A 19,993-nucleotide genomic window follows, 5' to 3' on the forward strand; every position below is an offset into this window, starting at 1 on the left:
TCTACAGATCTGGTATTTCTTTCCACAGCCTTTATTTTCTTTAGCTGATGCTACTCAACACTGCATTCCACCCAGTCACACTTTGTTGTTCAAGGTCACTGAAAGAGCCTTACTTGGTGTTTGGGGCACCACAGGAGACCTGCACAATTTTCTGGAGATCTGCAAAATGTTTTTTTTTTTCTTTTTTCCTTTTTCCTAAATCTCCCAGGAGCTACTGAATTGGCCATTTTTTAAATGACACATCAATTGAAAAAGTCACAGGCTGTGTCACTACTGCAAAGTAAATGGAAATTTTTATTTCCTCATTGCGAGTCTGATATCATATATAAGAATCAGTGTCATCACTGCAATTCAGCAAGACCAATCACAGCAGTATTCCCAAGCCAGGTATCTTGCAGCTCCTTTCCAAATAAGCTCCAGTATTCACAGCACTCCCCTTACTAAGTACCCACGATACACGATGTGCAGAGACAGCATTACTGCTTCCTGCTACACTAAATAGGCTAGACCCCCCACTTTCTCAAGTATCTGTATTTTCTGCTTCCCAGGGGTTCAGCCCATGATTTAGTAAAAAATTTTATAGTTAAGTACATACTGGACAATTCAAGTCCTATTGACTTTGTTACATCAAGTAAATAGATATGGTCTAACGTTATTAGTATGGATGCTATGACCTTAATCATGACAAAAATCAAAGTTCGCCTGGTTGCTACACTACTGTGTAACAGAGGAACCATACAAAGCATGATTGGATATGCGTCCCACCCAACCTTTTTCCCCTTGGAAATAAGAATATATGGACAAACACAACTGCAGCAGAGATAAAGCTTTGTATCTTTCTTCTGTAACTTACCACTGCTACAGCTTTTGAAAGCAGCAATTCCCCAGCACTGATTGTAGTGAAATAAGCCACGTTTGTTAACACATAGCCAACTGTGACGATAATCATTGAAATGCATATTGCGAGGGGTATGTTTCTGAAATACATAAGGTAGCTCATTATTTTGCAATCTGGTTGCTGTCTCCCGAACATGAAACAAACAAAAAAAAAAAGAAGCAGCCGTTAATGATGGTGAGTGCATTTTTGGTGATCCTGCAATACCATAATTAGAAACTACCAGTGAAAATAACACATCCAAACAAAACCATCTAGACAAAGTAAATAGTTCCATAACAAAGAGGTGGGACACCTTTCTGAGGGAAGAATCCTTTGGGGATCCCAAAAGATCATGGTTCCATATCTCCCATACAAGACTCACGGCACATTTTCATTTCAGACTGAGCCCAATAGTAAAGCAGCAAGTCTTAATGCTGGAACCAGCTATAGCATGGATGACATGGACAGGGTGACCCAGCACTTTGCCTGTCAGGAGAGAAATCGCAGTGCCATTTCCAACAGGTGCTCAAGGTGGGCATTGCTTTCCAAACCTGGCAACACACTCAGGGATGGTTTGATATCTTCCCCTGCATGCCAAGACATCTAGCACATCTGCCCTCACTTCTCCATGCAGTTCTTCTCTTGCACCCCTCACACACCTCTGTTCTCCCCATCATTTTTTCAGGGATACGTGAGAGTAGAGTGAAGTACAGAAAGAGGAACAGCACAAATTTGTGCCATTCCATACTATGCGTATTGATCAAAACCTCTGACATTTTAGCAAAAAAAAAAAAAAACCCAAACAATCAACCAGTAACACAAATAATAAATTTAAACTGGTATAGAGTATGTCCTCCCATTCAGCAAAATAGAAAAGCAGAATTATTTTTGTTTTAAAGAAGAAAAATAGAGGCATGAGCAAAGTACATTGAATTGATCCAAAGCACACTGTAGGCAAATGATCAGGTTAGGAGGACAGACTAGATGTCTCAAGCGTACTCAAGTTTCTTTCCATTTAATGCCATCACTAGGCTGAGATGATACCTACATGAAACCAACAAGAGATTCAGATCAGGAACCAACACCAAGTCCTTTGATTCCAAGGCCACGGGGTGCAGTTTGAAAGAACCCAGTATATGCACTTCCCCAGAGCTGAGAGCTGCTCCCTCACAGCCAGTTCACTTTGGCTACCTATTCCAAGAGGTAGAAGAGGTGTTAGGGCTGCAACAACTAGCAAACCTTGCTGGCCACCTGACCAGCTAGAAGCAGGAAGAGAGAGAAGTGGGAATTGTGGTGTACCAGAAGAGACCACAAGTATAGTGCAAAAGGACTAGTGTATTTACCTAAAGGAGAAGGCAGTTTGAAAGCCAATACTGATGCATTATTTTCACATATTTTTTCCCTAAAGAAACACAGCAGGGTCAAAATTTAATGATCCTCTTCACTCCTAGTCCTTGCTTCTCAGAGAAACCTTTGCCATTAGTATGCCTGAATACAGCTGGAAAAGAAGCTCTAAACTGAATACATAAATAAAGCGGGGTAGCATCACAGTTGCACATCATGCCCACCTCAGCAATCATTGTGCAAACCCCTGTAGCTAACCCAGATACACAAGATCACGCTGTACCACAGTATCAAATCTGGGCAGATATGATATCATTGCCACCTCAGGCCCATGCTCTCAGGTAAAGAAGCTGGAAGGAGTCAGTTTATAACATATGCTTATTAATGATGGAGTAGGCCATGGCAAAGACCAGAATACAAGGGCTATGGCAAGCAGGCAGACCAGAATAGAAGTGCTTTATTGACAGAAAAAAAACACCGAGTTACCAACTCAAGAAGTACTGCAGAACTGTGTGTTCGTAACACAGCTGTGCAAACTTTTTGCCAGATATTCTGCAGCTAGCTTGGTTATGTTTCTAACTCAATGTTAGTATAAATTAAATCTGTTTAGTACCTGATTCAAGGTAGGAATACATGGTTTGAAGCCCTCTCAAAAAGACATTTTAGTGATATCTTTTGCACCACAGACAAATGCTTCAAGCATGATGCTGTTGAATAAGTCAGCACTCACTCCAGCTTTAGAAAGTGCTTCTAACCAAAACCAGCAAACTTGCACTATTTTCACAAATACTGTTTGAATTACTGAAGCACACTGTGTCAGACTTAAGAAACTATCTTTGTCCATTCTATCCATTCTCAAAATCTAGTTGCCATATGTTCTTCTGACTTAAATCTCAGCCTCATTTCCTCTAAAATAAAATGGCAGTTCAAAACTAAGTGCAAAAAAAGCACTTGCTGCCAAATGTGAACATTCCCAGCACAGAGTCCTGCCTACAGTGCTGAGGAGCACTACCTCATGCTGATAGTAACCACAGCAACAAAAAATCCACAATTAAAAAAAAAAAAAAGAAAAAAAGGAGGAGGAAATAAAGCAAAATAACAAAACAAGCCTGAAGTAGTCAGCTCATTAAGAAGCTCAGAGATCCCAACTCGCACCTGGAGCACCACAAGGAGTGTTGCAGCTTGCAGTTTCAGAGCAAAGCACGCTCAGGTTGTGGTTCCATTCGTCCCTCAGCATGAATGCCTCTGGGAGAGATGCAGCACATTTGCACACAGCTGGCCTGGGGCTGCTTGGCAGCTGCCCCCCATGACAGATTTCAAGAAAATTAAAGGCCACGTGCAGGACTTCAGGGGTGAGGTATATAGCATGGCTTGCTTCTCAGTGACACTTCAGATTTACACTTAGTTCTTGATTCATCTGAAGACACAGAGAGAGGTGTGAACCCTCTGTAGTGCTGCTAAGTGAGAGCTCTGATCGTGCCTTTCTTATCCTTCCAAATCAAGAGGCAGTTCTCAATCTGCAGCAGGGTATCATCAAATTCACTGCTATCAACTTCAGGCACTACACTGGGGTAAAAACTGTAATGCCATTAAAAGATCACTTTATCAGTTTTCTAGTATTTCATCTGCTCTCCTAGGCATTCTCTCCAAATCAGGAAGAACAAGACCCAAGTCTACTCTCCATTAAATTACCTCTAACAACATAGATTTCACCTTTTCAGTTCTCTGTCCTATGAACCAAATGCAACATAAGGTGTTAGCAAGCCAGTAAGTGACGTTTCTGATACACTGTGAATTCATAACTGCCGTATGGCTAGACAACCGTTTTGGAGCAGAGAGAGTCAGAAAATTCAAGGAAGAAAATATTTCTCACTTTTGAATGAAGTTTTTCATTCATTGAAGCTAAAACTTTTGACAGGAAACCTAACCATTTCAGTATGACATTTCTTTGGAAAAAAAGTCTTAGCGCCAAGACAAATTCTTGTCCAACCCAGACAGACCTCAGGATGGCCTATGGCTTAAAAACCACAGTATTATGCTCAGACATGGAAGACTGACGTATTTGTTTTGTATAAAGCTGACCCAGGATCTGAACTTGCACTGAAGTTGTCACTGGTTACTGCAGGGCAGTGTTTTCTTTTTGCATTTCATCTCAGAGTAAAATCTCAACGTATTTCAAAAAAAGAGAAATCATTCTCAAGGTAGCTGTTTTTCTGAGTAGAACTCTTAGTGTGGATGCCTTGGAACTGGCCTGTGTGTTACCACCAAGATGGCATTCAGGTAGGCTGCTTCTCTGATACTTCAAAGAAAATCAGTATCAAAAGGCAGGAATTCTGGGGAGACCTGAGCTGGGAAAATATTGACAATATCGCTAAAAGTATTTTTCAAATCAGATGAGATTTAGACAGTGAAAGAAGTTTTTAAATGGTAGTTAAAACTGAATTGAATCTCTATGCATTTTCAGATTCACCACCCCTAATTACTGTTCAAAGCAAATCTTCCCTTCCTACCCTACATACAAAGTAATTGTGATGAAGGATCATGATAGCTTAAGCGCAGGTCACATCTACCTTTTGCTCTCCAGAAGAAAAGTCACAGAGGTGTCCACCACCACAAAGAAATCTAGCATTAGCAATACAGCTAGTCCCACCTGTGACTGTGTGGGGCTGAAATACATTGCTGTGTACTGCTGAGCTCTGCTCTATGGCCTGGAAATAAATTCTCTCCTTCTCAAGTCTGAAAGGGTCCCAGAGCCAGGGCACAGGTTCAGTCAATCAGGATATCCACTGTGGTTTGGGTTTGACCCCAGGCGTTGCAGAACCATAGATCTTCTGATAATCTGCTCTGACACCACACCACCTCACACACATATTTTCGAGAGAAACGCACAGAGAAGATTGAGTAAGAAGTAATAAAAAAAAAAAAAAAAAGAAAAGGTGGAGGGGAAAAGAAAAGAAAAAGAAATCGAAAGTGAGAACCTGGGGATAAGAAGAACAATGTCAATAAATCAGCTGAGGAACATTCCCAGAAGTTTACAGCTCATAGCTCAGCTTAATGACAAATTTTATAACAACAAACAGTAACTGCTAAGAGCTGTGACCACTGCAGACTGATCTTTCTATGAAATGACAAGCACGCCACCAAAATATGCCCCACAGATTCAGCTGAGGTCACAAGTACCAAATACATTGTCACCACATCCTGTGCTGTTTAGAGGCCATAACAAAATCATTCCCCTGCATGCACTTTAAATCTGAGTTTTACAAATGCTTGGTTTGAGACGGCTGCCCTAGAAAAAAAACTGCATTGATGGGACCCAGTCAAGGAACATAAGTAAGAGGGTCTAGACAAATGCAAAAATTGCTGGTAAAGCTAGACTTAATCAATCACATCTTTACTACATTGCGATAATTGTGAATTTTTGTTGTATTTAAATTTAAAAGAAGGAGAGTGGAGAACTCTTAATTCCTTCTCATGGATTCCAAGAGAGGATTTGGTTTTCACAAGCATGATCCTACATATTCTTCATTTCTTTAGTCAGAAATTTACAACCATGGGAATTTCAAGATCCTTCTCAAAAGTTCCCCTGTGCAATAATTTATTCACCATTTGCAATCTGTTAAGCAATTTTCCAAATGAACTGCTTCCAGATTTTGGCACTCCTAAAATCTAATCATGAATTGCACAGTCCATAGGGCCAAAGCTTGGCGGAATAAGTCACAAGTACATCTCAATACTGGAAAAAAAAATAACCACATATGGTACAGAAGGCAGCAAAGAGAACCCTGGTAATTTAATGTTCCCAGGACTTCACTGCAAGAGAAGAAAGCACACAAACTTGTAAATACTGTGTACCAGCACTGACCTACATCTCCAAGCATTCCCACAATGGCAACCCTGAATCCTGGGCAACACAGCAGTAGGATCTGACACACGCTTACTCGCCTTTTCATGTTAAAAGCAGTGCCTGCAAGACATCCTGTCACACTAAAGGAATCAAATGGTTCTCAACACATTGGTGTGGGGGAAAATTACAACCTTACACCCATCAGTTACAAGAAATGGAGTAACAGGAAGATGCAGAACATAGAGGCCACCTCCCAGAACAGAATCAAAGGTAGGAATACAGAGGCAGAAAGTAGGGGATCATCACAGCACATCTTGAGTCCATGCATCTGTAAAGACTAACATGTTCTCAGCAATGACTGGTTTTAGAAACTAACTTTTATTATTTTGTTTATTGCACCAAGCATTCCCCTCAGCAGATCCCTGCATCTCTCCCTTCACTGCTCCCCAACCTTATGTTCCAGACTGGAACTGCTGTCAGTGGGCTTGCAGTGCAGCCACTATTAAATTATGTGACTTCTCTTTATCTTCTTTAGATTGCAATTTTCCAGGGGAGAAATGAAAAAGCAGAGACTGGCTATTAGCAGCACACTCTTCTGTTGCTGGGGTGCCAGTAGAAGGGCTTCTGTCTCCATTCTGATGCCCTGGTTCTGTACCTCTGACTTCTACAGAGATGCAGCAGCACGACATCAGGATAATAGAGTGAAGAATCAAGTCTGCATTTAAAGCCCATCTCACTTTCCATCACCTTGCAAGAGAAGAAAAAGGTTACTGCTGTGTCTAATTACTTGCTTTCTTCCTGGTGTTTGACTTCACAGGTTCGGATTATAATTGGTTACAGTTCATAAAAGGGGTCTTCTATGGCCAACTGACTTTGAGGGGTCAAACTGTGATGTAAGTGTGCAGGGAAGGGCAGGAGATTTTATTAACTTCTCAGATGTTTTCAGTAGCCCTTCTAAGCAGGGTTTCCTAAAATGTGAATTAGCATAAATACTCTCTTGACTAAAACTTAAGACCTAGAAGGGTACCGCCTGCACAGAAGAGTACTGTTCTCCTTAACATCTTTTTTCAGCCAACCTGGTGACAGCCCTGGAGAGCCTAAGGCTAATTGTTACACTAGCAGTGTGATTTGTAATCTTTTAACAGAGATTTGAACTTGGCTGTAGTCATATCACATATCCACTCAGGCTATGGTGAGCCAAATCTCACCAGAGTGCAGAAATTGTTTATATTCAGGTCCAAGTCCTAACTTGCTAAACCAATGTCTTTTACAAAATAACTTCCTTTGAAGAGCAGAATTGAGTCATCTGAAACTTGGACTGCTAGCTAAGGAGACATTGGACATTCAAGAACAATCCTAAGTCATTTCCCATGGAGTGGGTAGCTCCCATTTGTTCCAAGGAAAACCACTGCACGTATTAAGGATGACAGCAAAATCCACAAAGGACTTTTGAGATTACAACACTAAATTTTAGGTACACTGGCTCTGCTTTGCTATACACATTTCCTTTACACTGAGCATTAAGTATTCTTAACCGAGAAATAAGCACAAAAAGAGGAAAACAGAGCTGCTGACATGACAGGGAATGCAAGTAAAACAGGGCCTAAATTTTAAGAAATATGTATCTAAAAAAGAAATAAAATAGACTTAAAACCTAAGATATAAATCATCCTCCTGTGACGTCTCACTCAGCATTTTGATAAACCATCTCCATATATTCCTTGAGTGTCAGTATCTACTGTCTCTAGATTGCTTCCTTTGCAATCTTACTGTACAAAGTTTATGACTATTTTTGAGAGATGTATAAATAAACAGACCTGGCTTTTATTTTGCACTGTAACTTGATCATAAATCACATCCTTCTGGAGGACCTATAGGTCCAAAGGATCTGAACTAGCTTTTCTTTCTCCTTGTAACAGTCAGTCCTGCTCATCCCTGCACAGGCCAGGCTTAGCATTGGAGGAAAGTCAGGTGCCTGAAAAACCTGGCAGCAGCTGAGCAGGATCTCTGAGGAATGTGTGCTCAGCATTTCACAGCCCAAAATGAGTGGTGATCCTCAGACCTTTCATGGATGGTGGTTGCTCACCTTTAGAGACAGCGTCAATAACCTAGGCAAGAAAAGTGTGCCTTAGGTTGGACCCATAATTAAAGCAGTGTCTGCCACTCTTCCACAGAAGGTTGTCTTTTAAAGAAAAATCTAGACTCAGAGAATTCAAATACAAATGTATCGTCACTACCAGCTTTCAATCATGACTTTGATAAATGACTTCCTTGTTCCCTACTAAGTGTCAGCATTTTGACATGCTCTGTTTATTTCACTGGTAGGAAACTTTCATGTACTCTAGGAAGCTTGGAACCTTTTCCAGTCGAGGCCCAAAAACTCAGATTTTATTTGTATTGCTTAGCTCCCATTCAGCCAGGAGATGAAGGGAGCATCTCTGCTCCTTCACACGCTCCAGCTTTGTATTTTCTTCTGAGGCCTATTTGCCGGCGGTGCTTACAGCCCTGCCAGTCATGGAGGTTATGATGAGAAGCAATAGTAAATCACAGTGCTTGCTTAAAGGCAAGGGAGCTATAACCACCAACCTGACATGAGATGCTAAAAATAAAACACCGGCTGGGACTATCAATTCCATCGCATATGGAAATGAAGGGGAGTGGAGCAGAGCAGCACTTCCAGGCTCTCCCTCCAACCTGCATTATCTAGCACAGGATCTCAGCTCTAACTTCCTCTTAACTCTTCAACACAGAAACATATCTCACTGCCAGACTTAAAATAAATGTAATAAGAAGGGTGTCAAGAGATAATTGCCTATTAAAAGTAGTTTTATCTATTACAGGAGGTTGTCCTGGAAGTCTGAAACTATTAAATCACTGAGCACCTGATTTATGAATGGGGTCAACTTTCCACAGGCAGAATCACTTCTAGCAGGAAAGGAGGCATTTCCTGAAGTTCCCTGCACATTTCCCAGCCTGCAGAGCTATGGCCCTACAGAACAATTTCCCATAAAGCACCAAGAGCAGCAGGCAGAGCTGGCAGTAGCTGGAGTGGGATTTAGCAGTGCAAACAAGGCACTTGAGATGGGAAATGAGCTGACCAGGCCCCATAGCTCAGAAAGGTAAAACAGCAGGGAGTAGGTACCAAGTAATACCAGGAAAGAGATTATGGTGCTTGCAACTGGATTCCCACTAAAAAGTCCTGTCACGGCACCCCTCCCATACTCCCACAGGTGCCCTAGCAATTGCAGGTAACTGGTATGGGGTGAAAGCAGAGCACTGCCTTGCTCTGTATGCATTTATATGGTCTATACTGAGGACATACGTTTCTGATTTATGGAACAGTAAATGGCAAAGCTACTCCATAAGTAATGCAAGGGAAAGGGTCGGCTCGTTTACTATCATTCTGGAAATGAACCACGGAGGTTCAGAGCCCGTGACAAGCAGCCTGCATACCAAGCACCTTGCCCAGCTCCTGGTGTGGGTACAGGAGGGAACGCTGTCCCTCATCCAGCATCTGAACTTCTAATGAAGCATTGCCATTAGCATATTAATGACGCCTTATGGGAGCAACAGAAGACAAAAGCTGAGGATCACAGAGGGGTGGAGGAAGGAGCTTATGTCTCCATGTGTGTCTCTGAAAGGAATCAGATTTTTCATACTGGTTGAATTCCCTGACATTTAATTTTGAGCAGGAGAGTTTCCACAATGCCAAAGATCATGAAGGAACAATTTGCTGCCGTATGTTACCATTGATATTTCGGCATGAATGGAAATTGCACCGTTTGGTGATGAAAAAAGAGCAGCTACTTGTAATAAGGAGCACCATGGAAACTGAAATATCATTTACCAAGGCAGACTCTTCTGCTGAAGGAATTCGAAATGAGAAAAATGGCAACTGCAGGTGCCTTGAAGTATTAGAATTTTAAAGCTATAAAAGGGTTTAAATGAAATTAAAAGGAGAGCTCTTAACAAGACCGCTTTGCTAAGAAGGGGCTGTCCAGCAGACAGATATTTTGCTATGCAGTAAGTAAGGAAACGAGGCTCCAGCTAAGACAGCCCAGCAGACGAGCCCTAGATGTGGGACAGCACAATGAAACAACTCCACAAAATGACAGAGTTCTGACATAGAAGAGAAATCCGTCCAAGTGTGAGCTGAAATGTGCCTTTGCTCAGTACAGTTACTGGAGGCAACTGAACAGACTTCAAATGGGAATATTTGCTTTTCTATTTTATTAGCTTTATTGCTTCTCACTAAAAATTCATAATAATTGAACTACAATCACATGCACAGGAGAAGAAAAGCATATACATACAAAATCTTCAAAATCAATGGTGAAGCTGAATTTTCATTTTCTACGTCCAAGCTGAGACTCTCAAGTCTAAGCCTTAAAGGCTTATATTTAAGGTGTAAGGTACTGAAGGTACTTAAGGTATAAAGTACATTAAGGTATTAAAACCCTTCTGAAAAACCAGCTCCTTCAAAGTATTTCGAATCAGATCGTGACACGAACTAGCCAGAATTATTCTTTTTCAATGATCTTGGACAATATGGTCAGTGAGGCTTAGGATATATTTTTTAAATGGATCTTTGCAATTGCACACTGTCCAGTGTATCTTCTGTCAATAAGATGCTACTCTTTCAGCTAAAATCTTAAAGTGATAACGATGTTTTCTTCAGACCTTTCTATGTTGTCTCTTAGTCTCACTCAATATCAACCCATTAAAAAGCTGTGTAATGGTGCCACCAGGAAGCCCTGTGCCCTGGTATTCCATAGAACACTGGCCAGCACCAGCCTCTCTAGCATTCACACCTAAAAACAAGCCTAGAAAAAACACCTTAGACACACAAGAAGCTCATTCTACAATGAAGTTTCACTTAAGGAATTGCAATTTCATGATATTTGTGGATAAATATTTACATTCATCTGGTTTTATTTAGCAGCTGTTTTTGTTGTTGCTGTTGTTGTTCTGTAGTAAGTGAATGTGAAAAAAATAGAAGTGCTTGTCCTTTGTGATAGGCTGAGCCTGATTCTTTTTTACTAAAATAATCCCAATACAAGTTAAACCTCTTGTCATACTGGAGTGCTGCTATTCTCTACCCATTCTCATGATCTACGGTGGGAGTTCCTCCATTGCTGTTAGATCTTTTCAAATGATGATATCAAAACTATCCTTCTAAGGGACACTTCAAAAATTAAATACTGTTATTGTATACTCTGCATTTTTTGCAATGAAGAAAACATAATGACAAGGTGAAGATGCAAATAAGAGTACTTGCTCAAAAACAAGCGCTACAAGTGAATGAGGATTGACATAATAGACCACAGCAGTGCAACTTGTAAAATGCAGATTATTCACTTCACAGATCCTCTGAAGCCATTATAGTCTTATATAAATCCACTTAGTTTACAGTTCATGGATGCAGGCTACACTGTAATTTAAATGATTGAAAACCCTTATGGGATGTTAGTTAACCATTTCCTTCACTTAAATAATATATCACTGTCACTGCATATTTAAATTTCCAGTGCACACAAAGGCAAATATCAAAACATAAACTACACAGTAAGCAACCCAAAATATCAGCAAACCCATAAGCATAGACACAAAACAGCTACCACGTAGGGAAGAGGTATGCAGACGAACATGAATCTCAACACTCACTGGGTAAGAGGAGCCTACAGCCTTCTCTGATGGAAATTCTGCCATCACAGAGTGGGAGACGTTCATCTACAGGAAAGATGCACAAATCCAAATGGTCTTGTTTTGATACAACTGCAATATAACTTAAATACAAGTCAGCAATTCCACTGCTCATTAAAGTTGAACAAATAAGACAGCCGCGTTAAATTTCTCATCCAAAGACGACAGCATAAATGTTGGGTAAGTTGCTCTGCTAGCTGACGTAAGTGAAATACACATCATTTCTCATGTACAATGATACCTATTGATTGCTATTGATATGATACCTATGATTGCTATTGATGCTTTGATTAGGCTGTTCTAAAGGATAAATACTCTTGATGACATGCTACATGGTAATTACAGACTGTGTAGTTCTGTAAGTCACTTCCAATACACCTGGGGACAATAAAGAACATAATACCCTTGGTATTTTAGTAGTTATTTTCTTTATTTGTGTTTTGTTCTCCAACTTGTGTTTTATACAAACAAAAAAATGCACTTTCATACAGTTGCTGGAATCAGCCTACAGATGTTTAAGAGGGTGCTCTTGTAAAAGGTTGCCATTAATGGCATACAAGAGGCTGCTACTGATTCTGACATAACGCTTAGGGCTCCGCATGTTATCATTTCTGAGGCTCAGCACTAAGGGGAAAGAAGAATAAGGGGGGGCACAAAGAAACTCTTCCAATTCTGCAACCAGGAAAAGCTGTAGCAGGCACAGACCATTAAGCTGAATTAACCCAGCAGTCTCTGCTGTACATAATTATACTTAGGTAGCAGGTGTTGGCTTGCTTTTGCAAATAACAGTTGTTAGTCTAGGTCACAAGTTTCCTCCTATCTATGTGATCTACAGAGTACTACTCAACAGCAAAAAGAGAGTCGCAGAATTGCACTCTGTATCAAAGGGCAGGCTCTGAAACATGCCAAGTCCCCGTATGCTTTATTACCTTATCCAGCTGCCAGCCTGAAGTGCAACCTGATAGCAGTTATCAGCTGGCACAATCGAGGTTTTCCTGCATTGCACTATCATACGAACATGCAGATCATCACAGCTGAATGAAAAACTGGTTCCCAAACCAGTAATTCTTAGATAGCCAAAGCACTTGTTGATTTGGGTTGGAATGTTTGACGTTAACAAATCACATCACTATGCTGTAGCTGACGCTGTAAGTCTATAGACTTAAGTTTATCTGATTTCTACTGGGACACTGTTTGGTTTGGTCTGGTTAGCTGAGGGGGTGAGTTTACTCACTTTCATATCTACCACAAATGCACTGCCCTCTCATCTCTTCTCTGGTGAACTCAGCCAGGCCACCAAGACAAACCCGCTTAAGAACCTCAAAAAAATGAACAAAAAGGGCCAACAAAAGCCCACAGCCTTCACTAGCTTAAACGTGAGTTGTGATCTCTCCAGTAAAACAGAATAGGTTTTACAGCTTAGGAGCTTTAAGACAGCATCAGTCTTGCAAGTGGTTTTTATTCCTGCAATGAATATTCTGCAAAGCAGCTCTGAGTTCCCATGTGCCGTCATCCTCCCATACATGCACAGCTGTGGACCTAGGGCTGCACATCCCTCAGCAAAAGAGGAGATGTTCCAATAGGCTTGCGTGTATTTTGGGTGCCAAAGTGGGGGAAATGAAGGAAAACGCGAGGCAGTGGAAACTCAGAAGGCTACACTGTTTAGTTGTTACATTACACGAGCCTGCTGTTAAAGCAGATTAGGATATTGCCAACTACCCAGGGAGATTGTGAATAAACATTTGTTTTACTTCTCTAGCAGGGCTGATTCACAGTAACAATGATTCACATAAACAAACAGAGAAGGCAAAAAGCAAAGCAAACACACCTTGCACTCAGCAGGTTATCACATCAGCACGCCAAGTGGGCTGCCAGGGTTTGGAGAAGGCAAACTGCAGCAATGTGACATGGGGCAACGCAAACACAGCACGGCCACAGCAACAGGCTGGGCAGCTGCCTCCCAGCACTGATGCAAACACAGACACACACCATGCTGTTATGCTCAGAGACACCAAAACCTTGTAAAACTCTTGGGAAAAGAACTTGGAGCTCTGTGCCACCCAAGAGCCCTCTAGCAAGGCGAGGCCCAAGAAAACCAGCAGGTAAAACTTTCAGCGGGTAAAACTATTGCCTCTGCCTGGTCACAACACCTTACATCTTCAACATCAAACTGACAGGGGAAGTCACTTGTTAAAAATCAGGATGTCACAATATCTTCACTCCCACGCAGAAGAGATTACCCCATGCTGATGCATTTGCAGGACTACAAATAATCTTCAGAAAATTTTTACTGTTTCCAGAATTCTGAGAGATTTCAGTCATTCTCATTTCAAGTTGGGCTTTTGTCTTAAACCACAGAATCTATGTAAACATGAGCAAATCCAGCAAAGGAAGCACTTCCTTAATGTACATGATGCCTTAGCAGAAAGATGGTCGCATCACCCCTCTCATGCCCCAGAGAAGCACAGTCATCACCAGCTGTGTCAGTATGGCAGTATGGCCTTGACCTCCCCAAATACCTTCCACCCTCTTTTTTTCCTTCCATCCTCCAGTGATGTTAGCTGAATACTTCCGATTTCTCAAGCAGCTGACTACCTTTCTGATTTCATTGCTGAAACCATTTACAATATCTTTATTACATTCTTAAAACATAAAAGGGATTAGAATCGCATACTACATCAGACAATTAGGAGAAAGTGAATAGAAATTGCACTATTAATTTCAATACAAATATCCACAGCTAAAAGACAGCACAGCAATACTGAACCCTACATCCATAGCATTCATCTTTGTTCTTCTTCCATTTTGCCCATCACCCTTCCTTAGGCATCCATGTGCTCTAAGTTAGCTCTGACTGTTTGAAATGCTCACACTGGGAAAATAAAGCAGAACAAATGAACAGAAAAGACAACTATGCTTTCCTTTATTATGACCTCAAAGCTTAAGCTGTCAAAGTTACGTCTCCCAGTCCTGAATATTTCCACAGCTGTCACCTCAACTTTTGTGAGAGTAGAAGCATTTCGTACCAGGAATATAAATGTTAGAAGAGGTAATTATACAAGTGACCTTGCCTTTCTTCATTCAATAGAGAATTATTAGTCTTCCCAACTGCAATTTTATAAGACATCCTTATTGCCTTAATTAATGATCAAGGTATATCTTTGAAGTCTTTACAGACACCACAGATTACATCAGTCTCTTTTCTCATTTACACTTCCTGACCTGTCACAGGTAGCTCTAATGAAGTGGAAGCAGAGGACAGAAAGACTGGAAGTCACTTGAATTAGTTCAAATGCTAAAGTGGTGTTTAGAAAGCAGCCATGAATTACACAGGTGCCAGGGCCTGAAAACTGCAGCAAAGATCATTTCTCCTCTTCATGGCATGGAATTTCCCCAGAGGACTCAGTACTCATAAAAGCACCATAAAGATGGGCTGGGGAAAGAAACAGAAACACACAAGAGAAAAGGAAAAAGAAATAGCAGTGTTTGTTGAATGCATGTTACACACACTTTCCTAGGCATTATAGATGGTGATAGCACCCATGAGGTCAGTACCTAACAAAATGTAGAAAGAAAATGTGCACACTCTGGAAAGCAGTGCGTGCATGCAGCAGCTACCTGTAGCTGCCTGCAGAGGTGACAGTGCCAAGTGAAATGGGCAGTGTGTGTTATCCTTGCTGCTGAAGCCTTTTATCCCTCTGATCCCTATTCCAGAGTCTTCGTGTATGTGGTGTCAACCACTGCAGACTCATGTTGCACGGCACATCCTGTTTTCCAGGTGTGCTCCCTGTTTTCCTTTCTCTTGACTGCTATCCAGAAGGCAACACTGCATCCCTAGGGCAAAGGACACCCAAGTGTGGTAGGAGAAATTTGCATTCAATAGCCTCGAACAGGGAAAACAAAAACTAAAGGGCTGAATTCACATCCTCAGGTATTATGAGCTACTTGCAGTAGCTACTCTGCTGAAACACTTGAAAATTGCAGTGTCAAAGAAACACCTGTGCTGCAAGACTATAGGGTAGCTTACGTTACCCAATCTAAAAATCTAGTTCAGTACAATTGAAGTTTTAAAAAAAAAAATCACTTGGATTTTAATTTGGGTCTCCAATCTCAATTCCCTCCTGACCTTTTCCCTGTTTTAATTCAAGTTACCAACAATTACAGTCACAGTTTCCCTCCTTCACTCCAGGTGGTTGAAAACACTGGGCATTCAGTGACTCCCACCAAACCCCATCACAGACGGCTCCCAAGCACGGCTCCCAAGCACTCTGCAGCCCTTCAAACATTTGTACGTCTCATAGATTGCTTAATTGCATCCACCCTCAGAGAAGTAACAGCTTGTGAAGGCAAGGCCATCTACAGCAGGTCTCCTGGGGGGGTTGGAGAAGAGAGAGAAGTAAAAGCTGAAGGCAGAACTCAGCTGAACCAACCACAGCATCTGCTGCTCCAGCATGGACAATTTCTTCCAGATCCTTTCACTTGTGACTAAAATCTCCACTCACTGACGTGCAGGACTGCACAGCAGTATGTCCCGAAGGAAGTCTGGCTGCTTTTATACAAGTGCATTATTCCTTATTGATTTACTGCCATTCCCACTAGGAATTAGGAAGAAATTGCAAGAAAATTTTCCAGACAGCAATACTACCATTCCTAGGTTGACATCACAGCTGGCCAAGCAGCTTGTTCAGTCCCCCACACTCTGCAATTAGCTTAGAATCCAAGCTGCCCCAAACCATCAGCAAAAATTAGCTGGAATCAACTACAAATTAAGTAATAATTACTCCTTCCTAACGACGAATTGTATTTATGAAGCATATCATGTCATAGCTAATGACTGCATTGCCTCCCACATAATATTTTGTCAAGCATTTCTTAGCCTGATGCTGTACCTGGGGCCTTTGGGTATTACACATTGGGAAGCTTGGCAGGAGCCAGGGGCTGAGCATTGCAGCACTGCACGGGCTGCCAGGCTGAGCCACAGACACCACAAACCCAGCCCCAAACCTGAGCTTCACTGAGAGACAGCACATAGCAGTACAGATGCTTTAGAAATCAGGAAAAAAACATCAAGTTATCTGCCAATTAACTTCTTCCAAACTAGATGTTTACTGGGAAAAAAAAAAAAAAAAAAGATAAATAGGAACAAAGCAATTCAGAATATTTGGGTCCCACTCTAGGAGAATCTCCAGCTTGCAGCAAAAGAAGGAGCATCAAAAAATTAGAGTAAAAAGTGCAAAAATTTATTTCCAAACTGAGATTTCAGAAATCTGAACCCATCTAAAAAACATGCATCCAAGACTGAAAAGCTTAGCTTCAGAAATGAATTATCAGCCTTATAATAAGAAACCATAATGAATGAGTTGATGATGTGAAGCATGCAAGCAGTAAGCAGTTAATAAGCTTAGAGAAAGAGCAAAAGTAAAAGCAAGTTCATTTTATCAAGACCAATTTCATGCCGGTGAACTAGCTCCCCTATGATCTAATAATGATCTCTTTCTCCCTCACAAAAACACACAAATGCTACTGAATCGCAGACTTAATTAAATTCTTTTTTATATACTTCACAAATAGCCAAACCCATTCTTGATTCCGTGGAAGTAGGATATTTGGTCTGGTAAATTGTTTTCTGCATTCAGGAGATTCACTTCCCCCATTAAAGGTCCTTATAGGTCTGAGGGCTGTGAATCGATCATTTTACCCCTGACACAGGGCACAGTTAAACTCTGGAAAGGAAGGTTAGATTCACTGGTGTTTGGACAACTTGTCTTCTGAGATGCATAGCAGAGAACTGATGGAATTTAGGCAGTTTGCTGTGCCGTTAGGTGCAAAGAAAATTAGAAAGAGTAAGATTTCCTTAACAACGGCTTAGAAGTAGCTGGAGAGTTTTAAATAGAACATTCTCATTCTACGATGGAGAGTAAATATTCAAAGAGAAAAATAACTCAATACACAAGTAATGTACTGACCTGAGTTTCACTTTAAGGTAATCTGACGAATTCACATGAGCAAATAGGCTTTGCAAAATAGCTGAAAGATTAGCTTTTGTCTCTCCCGATTATCTCCAGATGTAAATCCTATAATTTCTGCACCGAATATTTGGCACTGTGGCCTGACATGAACAAAACAACTTGCAAATGCATCTTTTATGAGTAAATGGAACTGAATAACAAAAGAAAGGTTTCAGTCTGCAGGTAGAGAAGCTGCTCCGCTTACATAAAGGCGGGATATCTGAATCCAGCTTCAGACTTCAAAGGATTTGTGCTTATACTCAGCTACTTTGTGAGAAAGCTTGTCCAAAGTTCATTTGGAAAAAAAAAAAAAAAAGATTGTAGCCCCATGGGGAAAACCCTCGGCTGCTAATTGCTGTCAGGTTTGTGTATGTATCTACACATTCCCTTGTTCCACTGATACCACATGAGCCCTACAGGACTGTGCCCTAAAGAAGCCACACACAGGGCTTAATCCACCTGCTAAAGCCTTCGGGTCAGGCAGGAGAGACAGTTTTAAATCCAAAGAAAGTTTCCAGGTTCTCCAACTTTGGAACAATTACAGACTCTCAAACTGCAGCCTGGACACGGTACCTCTCACACCATAAGGCAGATACAAATAGAAGGGAGGAGAGAAAGCAGGGAAATAGGAGAAGAAAAAATGAAGTAACCCAGCCTTCATTTTCTCAGCAAGTCTGTGCTTGACCAGATCTCCTGAGTCCCCGTTTGGTGCTTTTAACTACATTGTCTTTCTTTCCCAAATAAAAAGCAGTGTTGAGGCGGGTCACAAATTAGACAGAATAGCTGGAGGGAGGTCAGTCTCTTACTTCATTCATTTTGTGGTTCCTAAGATTATAATCATCGATATTCTGCTTCTGAATAGAGCTTGGCATTAAATTATAAAATATCAAAAGTGAACAGAGAAGCACAGAGGTGGCAATGGCTTGCGTCCTCTCAATGAACATTTAAACTATTTTCCATTGTGATTACTGAGCACATCACACACATGGGGTATCTACTGGTGGTCTCGACTGGTAGTGAGCAGCAGCACAATTCAAATTCCTGATATTGATTTTGGAAGGGGAGGTTTATTCTAATGTGAAGTGCCAAAATCAGACAGCTACAAACAAGAGAACTGGGGGAGTTTCCGTGTCTCAGCCACAATTCTCCTCCCACCCATCTGCACCCCTATGGTGTGCAGACACCCTGAAAAAGCCTCGCTCGGTCCTCCTAGATGCCAAGTGTGACTTTCAACTTTAATTAATACAAATGGGTGGTACACTTTAGATTAATTAGACACGACATTCACATTATTTAAATCCAATATAAAAACCGATTACAGCAAACATTTTGAAACCCTAATTTTAAAAAATGTCTAATGACATCAAGGCTTTGTGACTTGCTATACATCTACTGTTTCTTGCTTCCTTAGAAAAGAAGGAATAAATGAAGTGAGAAGAACACTGGAAAAATCTAATAGACAAACTGACTAATCTCAGACCCCAAGGTCATAGCAAAGCAATTCATTTCTTGGCTTTTCAACAGCTCAAGACATGATTTATCAATCTGAGACCAGGCTTATAAACACTATACATCTCAATAATATGTTCTTTGCACTGTGTAACTTTTTAAACAATGATAGATTGCTTGGGCTGGACCAAAGTTATTTTACAAACAGAAATAGAATTTTTGCAAATGAAACAGTCCAACAGGTAGAAAAAAGACAAAGAAAAAAAAGAAAAGAAAAAAAGAAAAAAAGAAAGAAAAAAAAAGAAAAAGAAAAAAAGAAAAAAGAAAAAGAAAAAAAGAGATGAGGCCAGATAGCAGATTTACTTTACTTAACTGCTAAGGAATCTAACTATCTGCTGTAAAATATTTTCAGGCTCCACATCCTTTAAAAAATCTCCTGTTCATCGTTTTATGCAACTGAAATTGAAGACCACTAAAGCAAAAAATATTTCCTAAGTCCAACAGCACTGACAAAAAAAATCACATTGTAAAAGAAAAAATAGATATTGGGGTTCCAGAAGGATTGTGAATCAATACCTGCAGTTGCCCACTTGATCACAGACTTCCCTCAAGTTGTTAATGAGTTCAAGTCCTAGTTTCCTTTCTCTTAAACTGAAATAATATTTTTGCCCTTCCGCCAAGAGCCTAATCTTTATAACATGAAGCCTTCAGGCTCATCATCTGCTCACACTGAGGACGTGGCTCATGAATTTTTTAAAGCAGGGT

At 40.8% G+C, this 19,993-nt stretch overlaps 1 protein-coding gene across 3 annotated transcripts in view; it reads right to left on the minus strand.

Moving 5' to 3' along the window:
* Window positions 1-19,993, minus strand: part of SLC7A11 (solute carrier family 7 member 11) — a 95,583-nt gene that overhangs the window by 13,122 nt on the left and 62,468 nt on the right. For all 3 annotated transcript variants that reach the window (XM_085222083.1, XM_085222082.1, XM_003205399.5), the window contains one exon: window positions 854-977. In XM_085222083.1, coding sequence (XP_085078209.1) covers window positions 854-977 — 124 coding nt within the window. The remainder of the gene's footprint in view (window positions 1-853; window positions 978-19,993) is intronic.

The sequence above is a fragment of the Meleagris gallopavo genome, chromosome 4 (assembly GCF_905368555.1).
Source record: "Meleagris gallopavo chromosome 4, MGAL_WU_HG_1.1, whole genome shotgun sequence".
In the NCBI taxonomy this organism is placed as follows: Eukaryota; Metazoa; Chordata; class Aves; order Galliformes; family Phasianidae; genus Meleagris; species Meleagris gallopavo.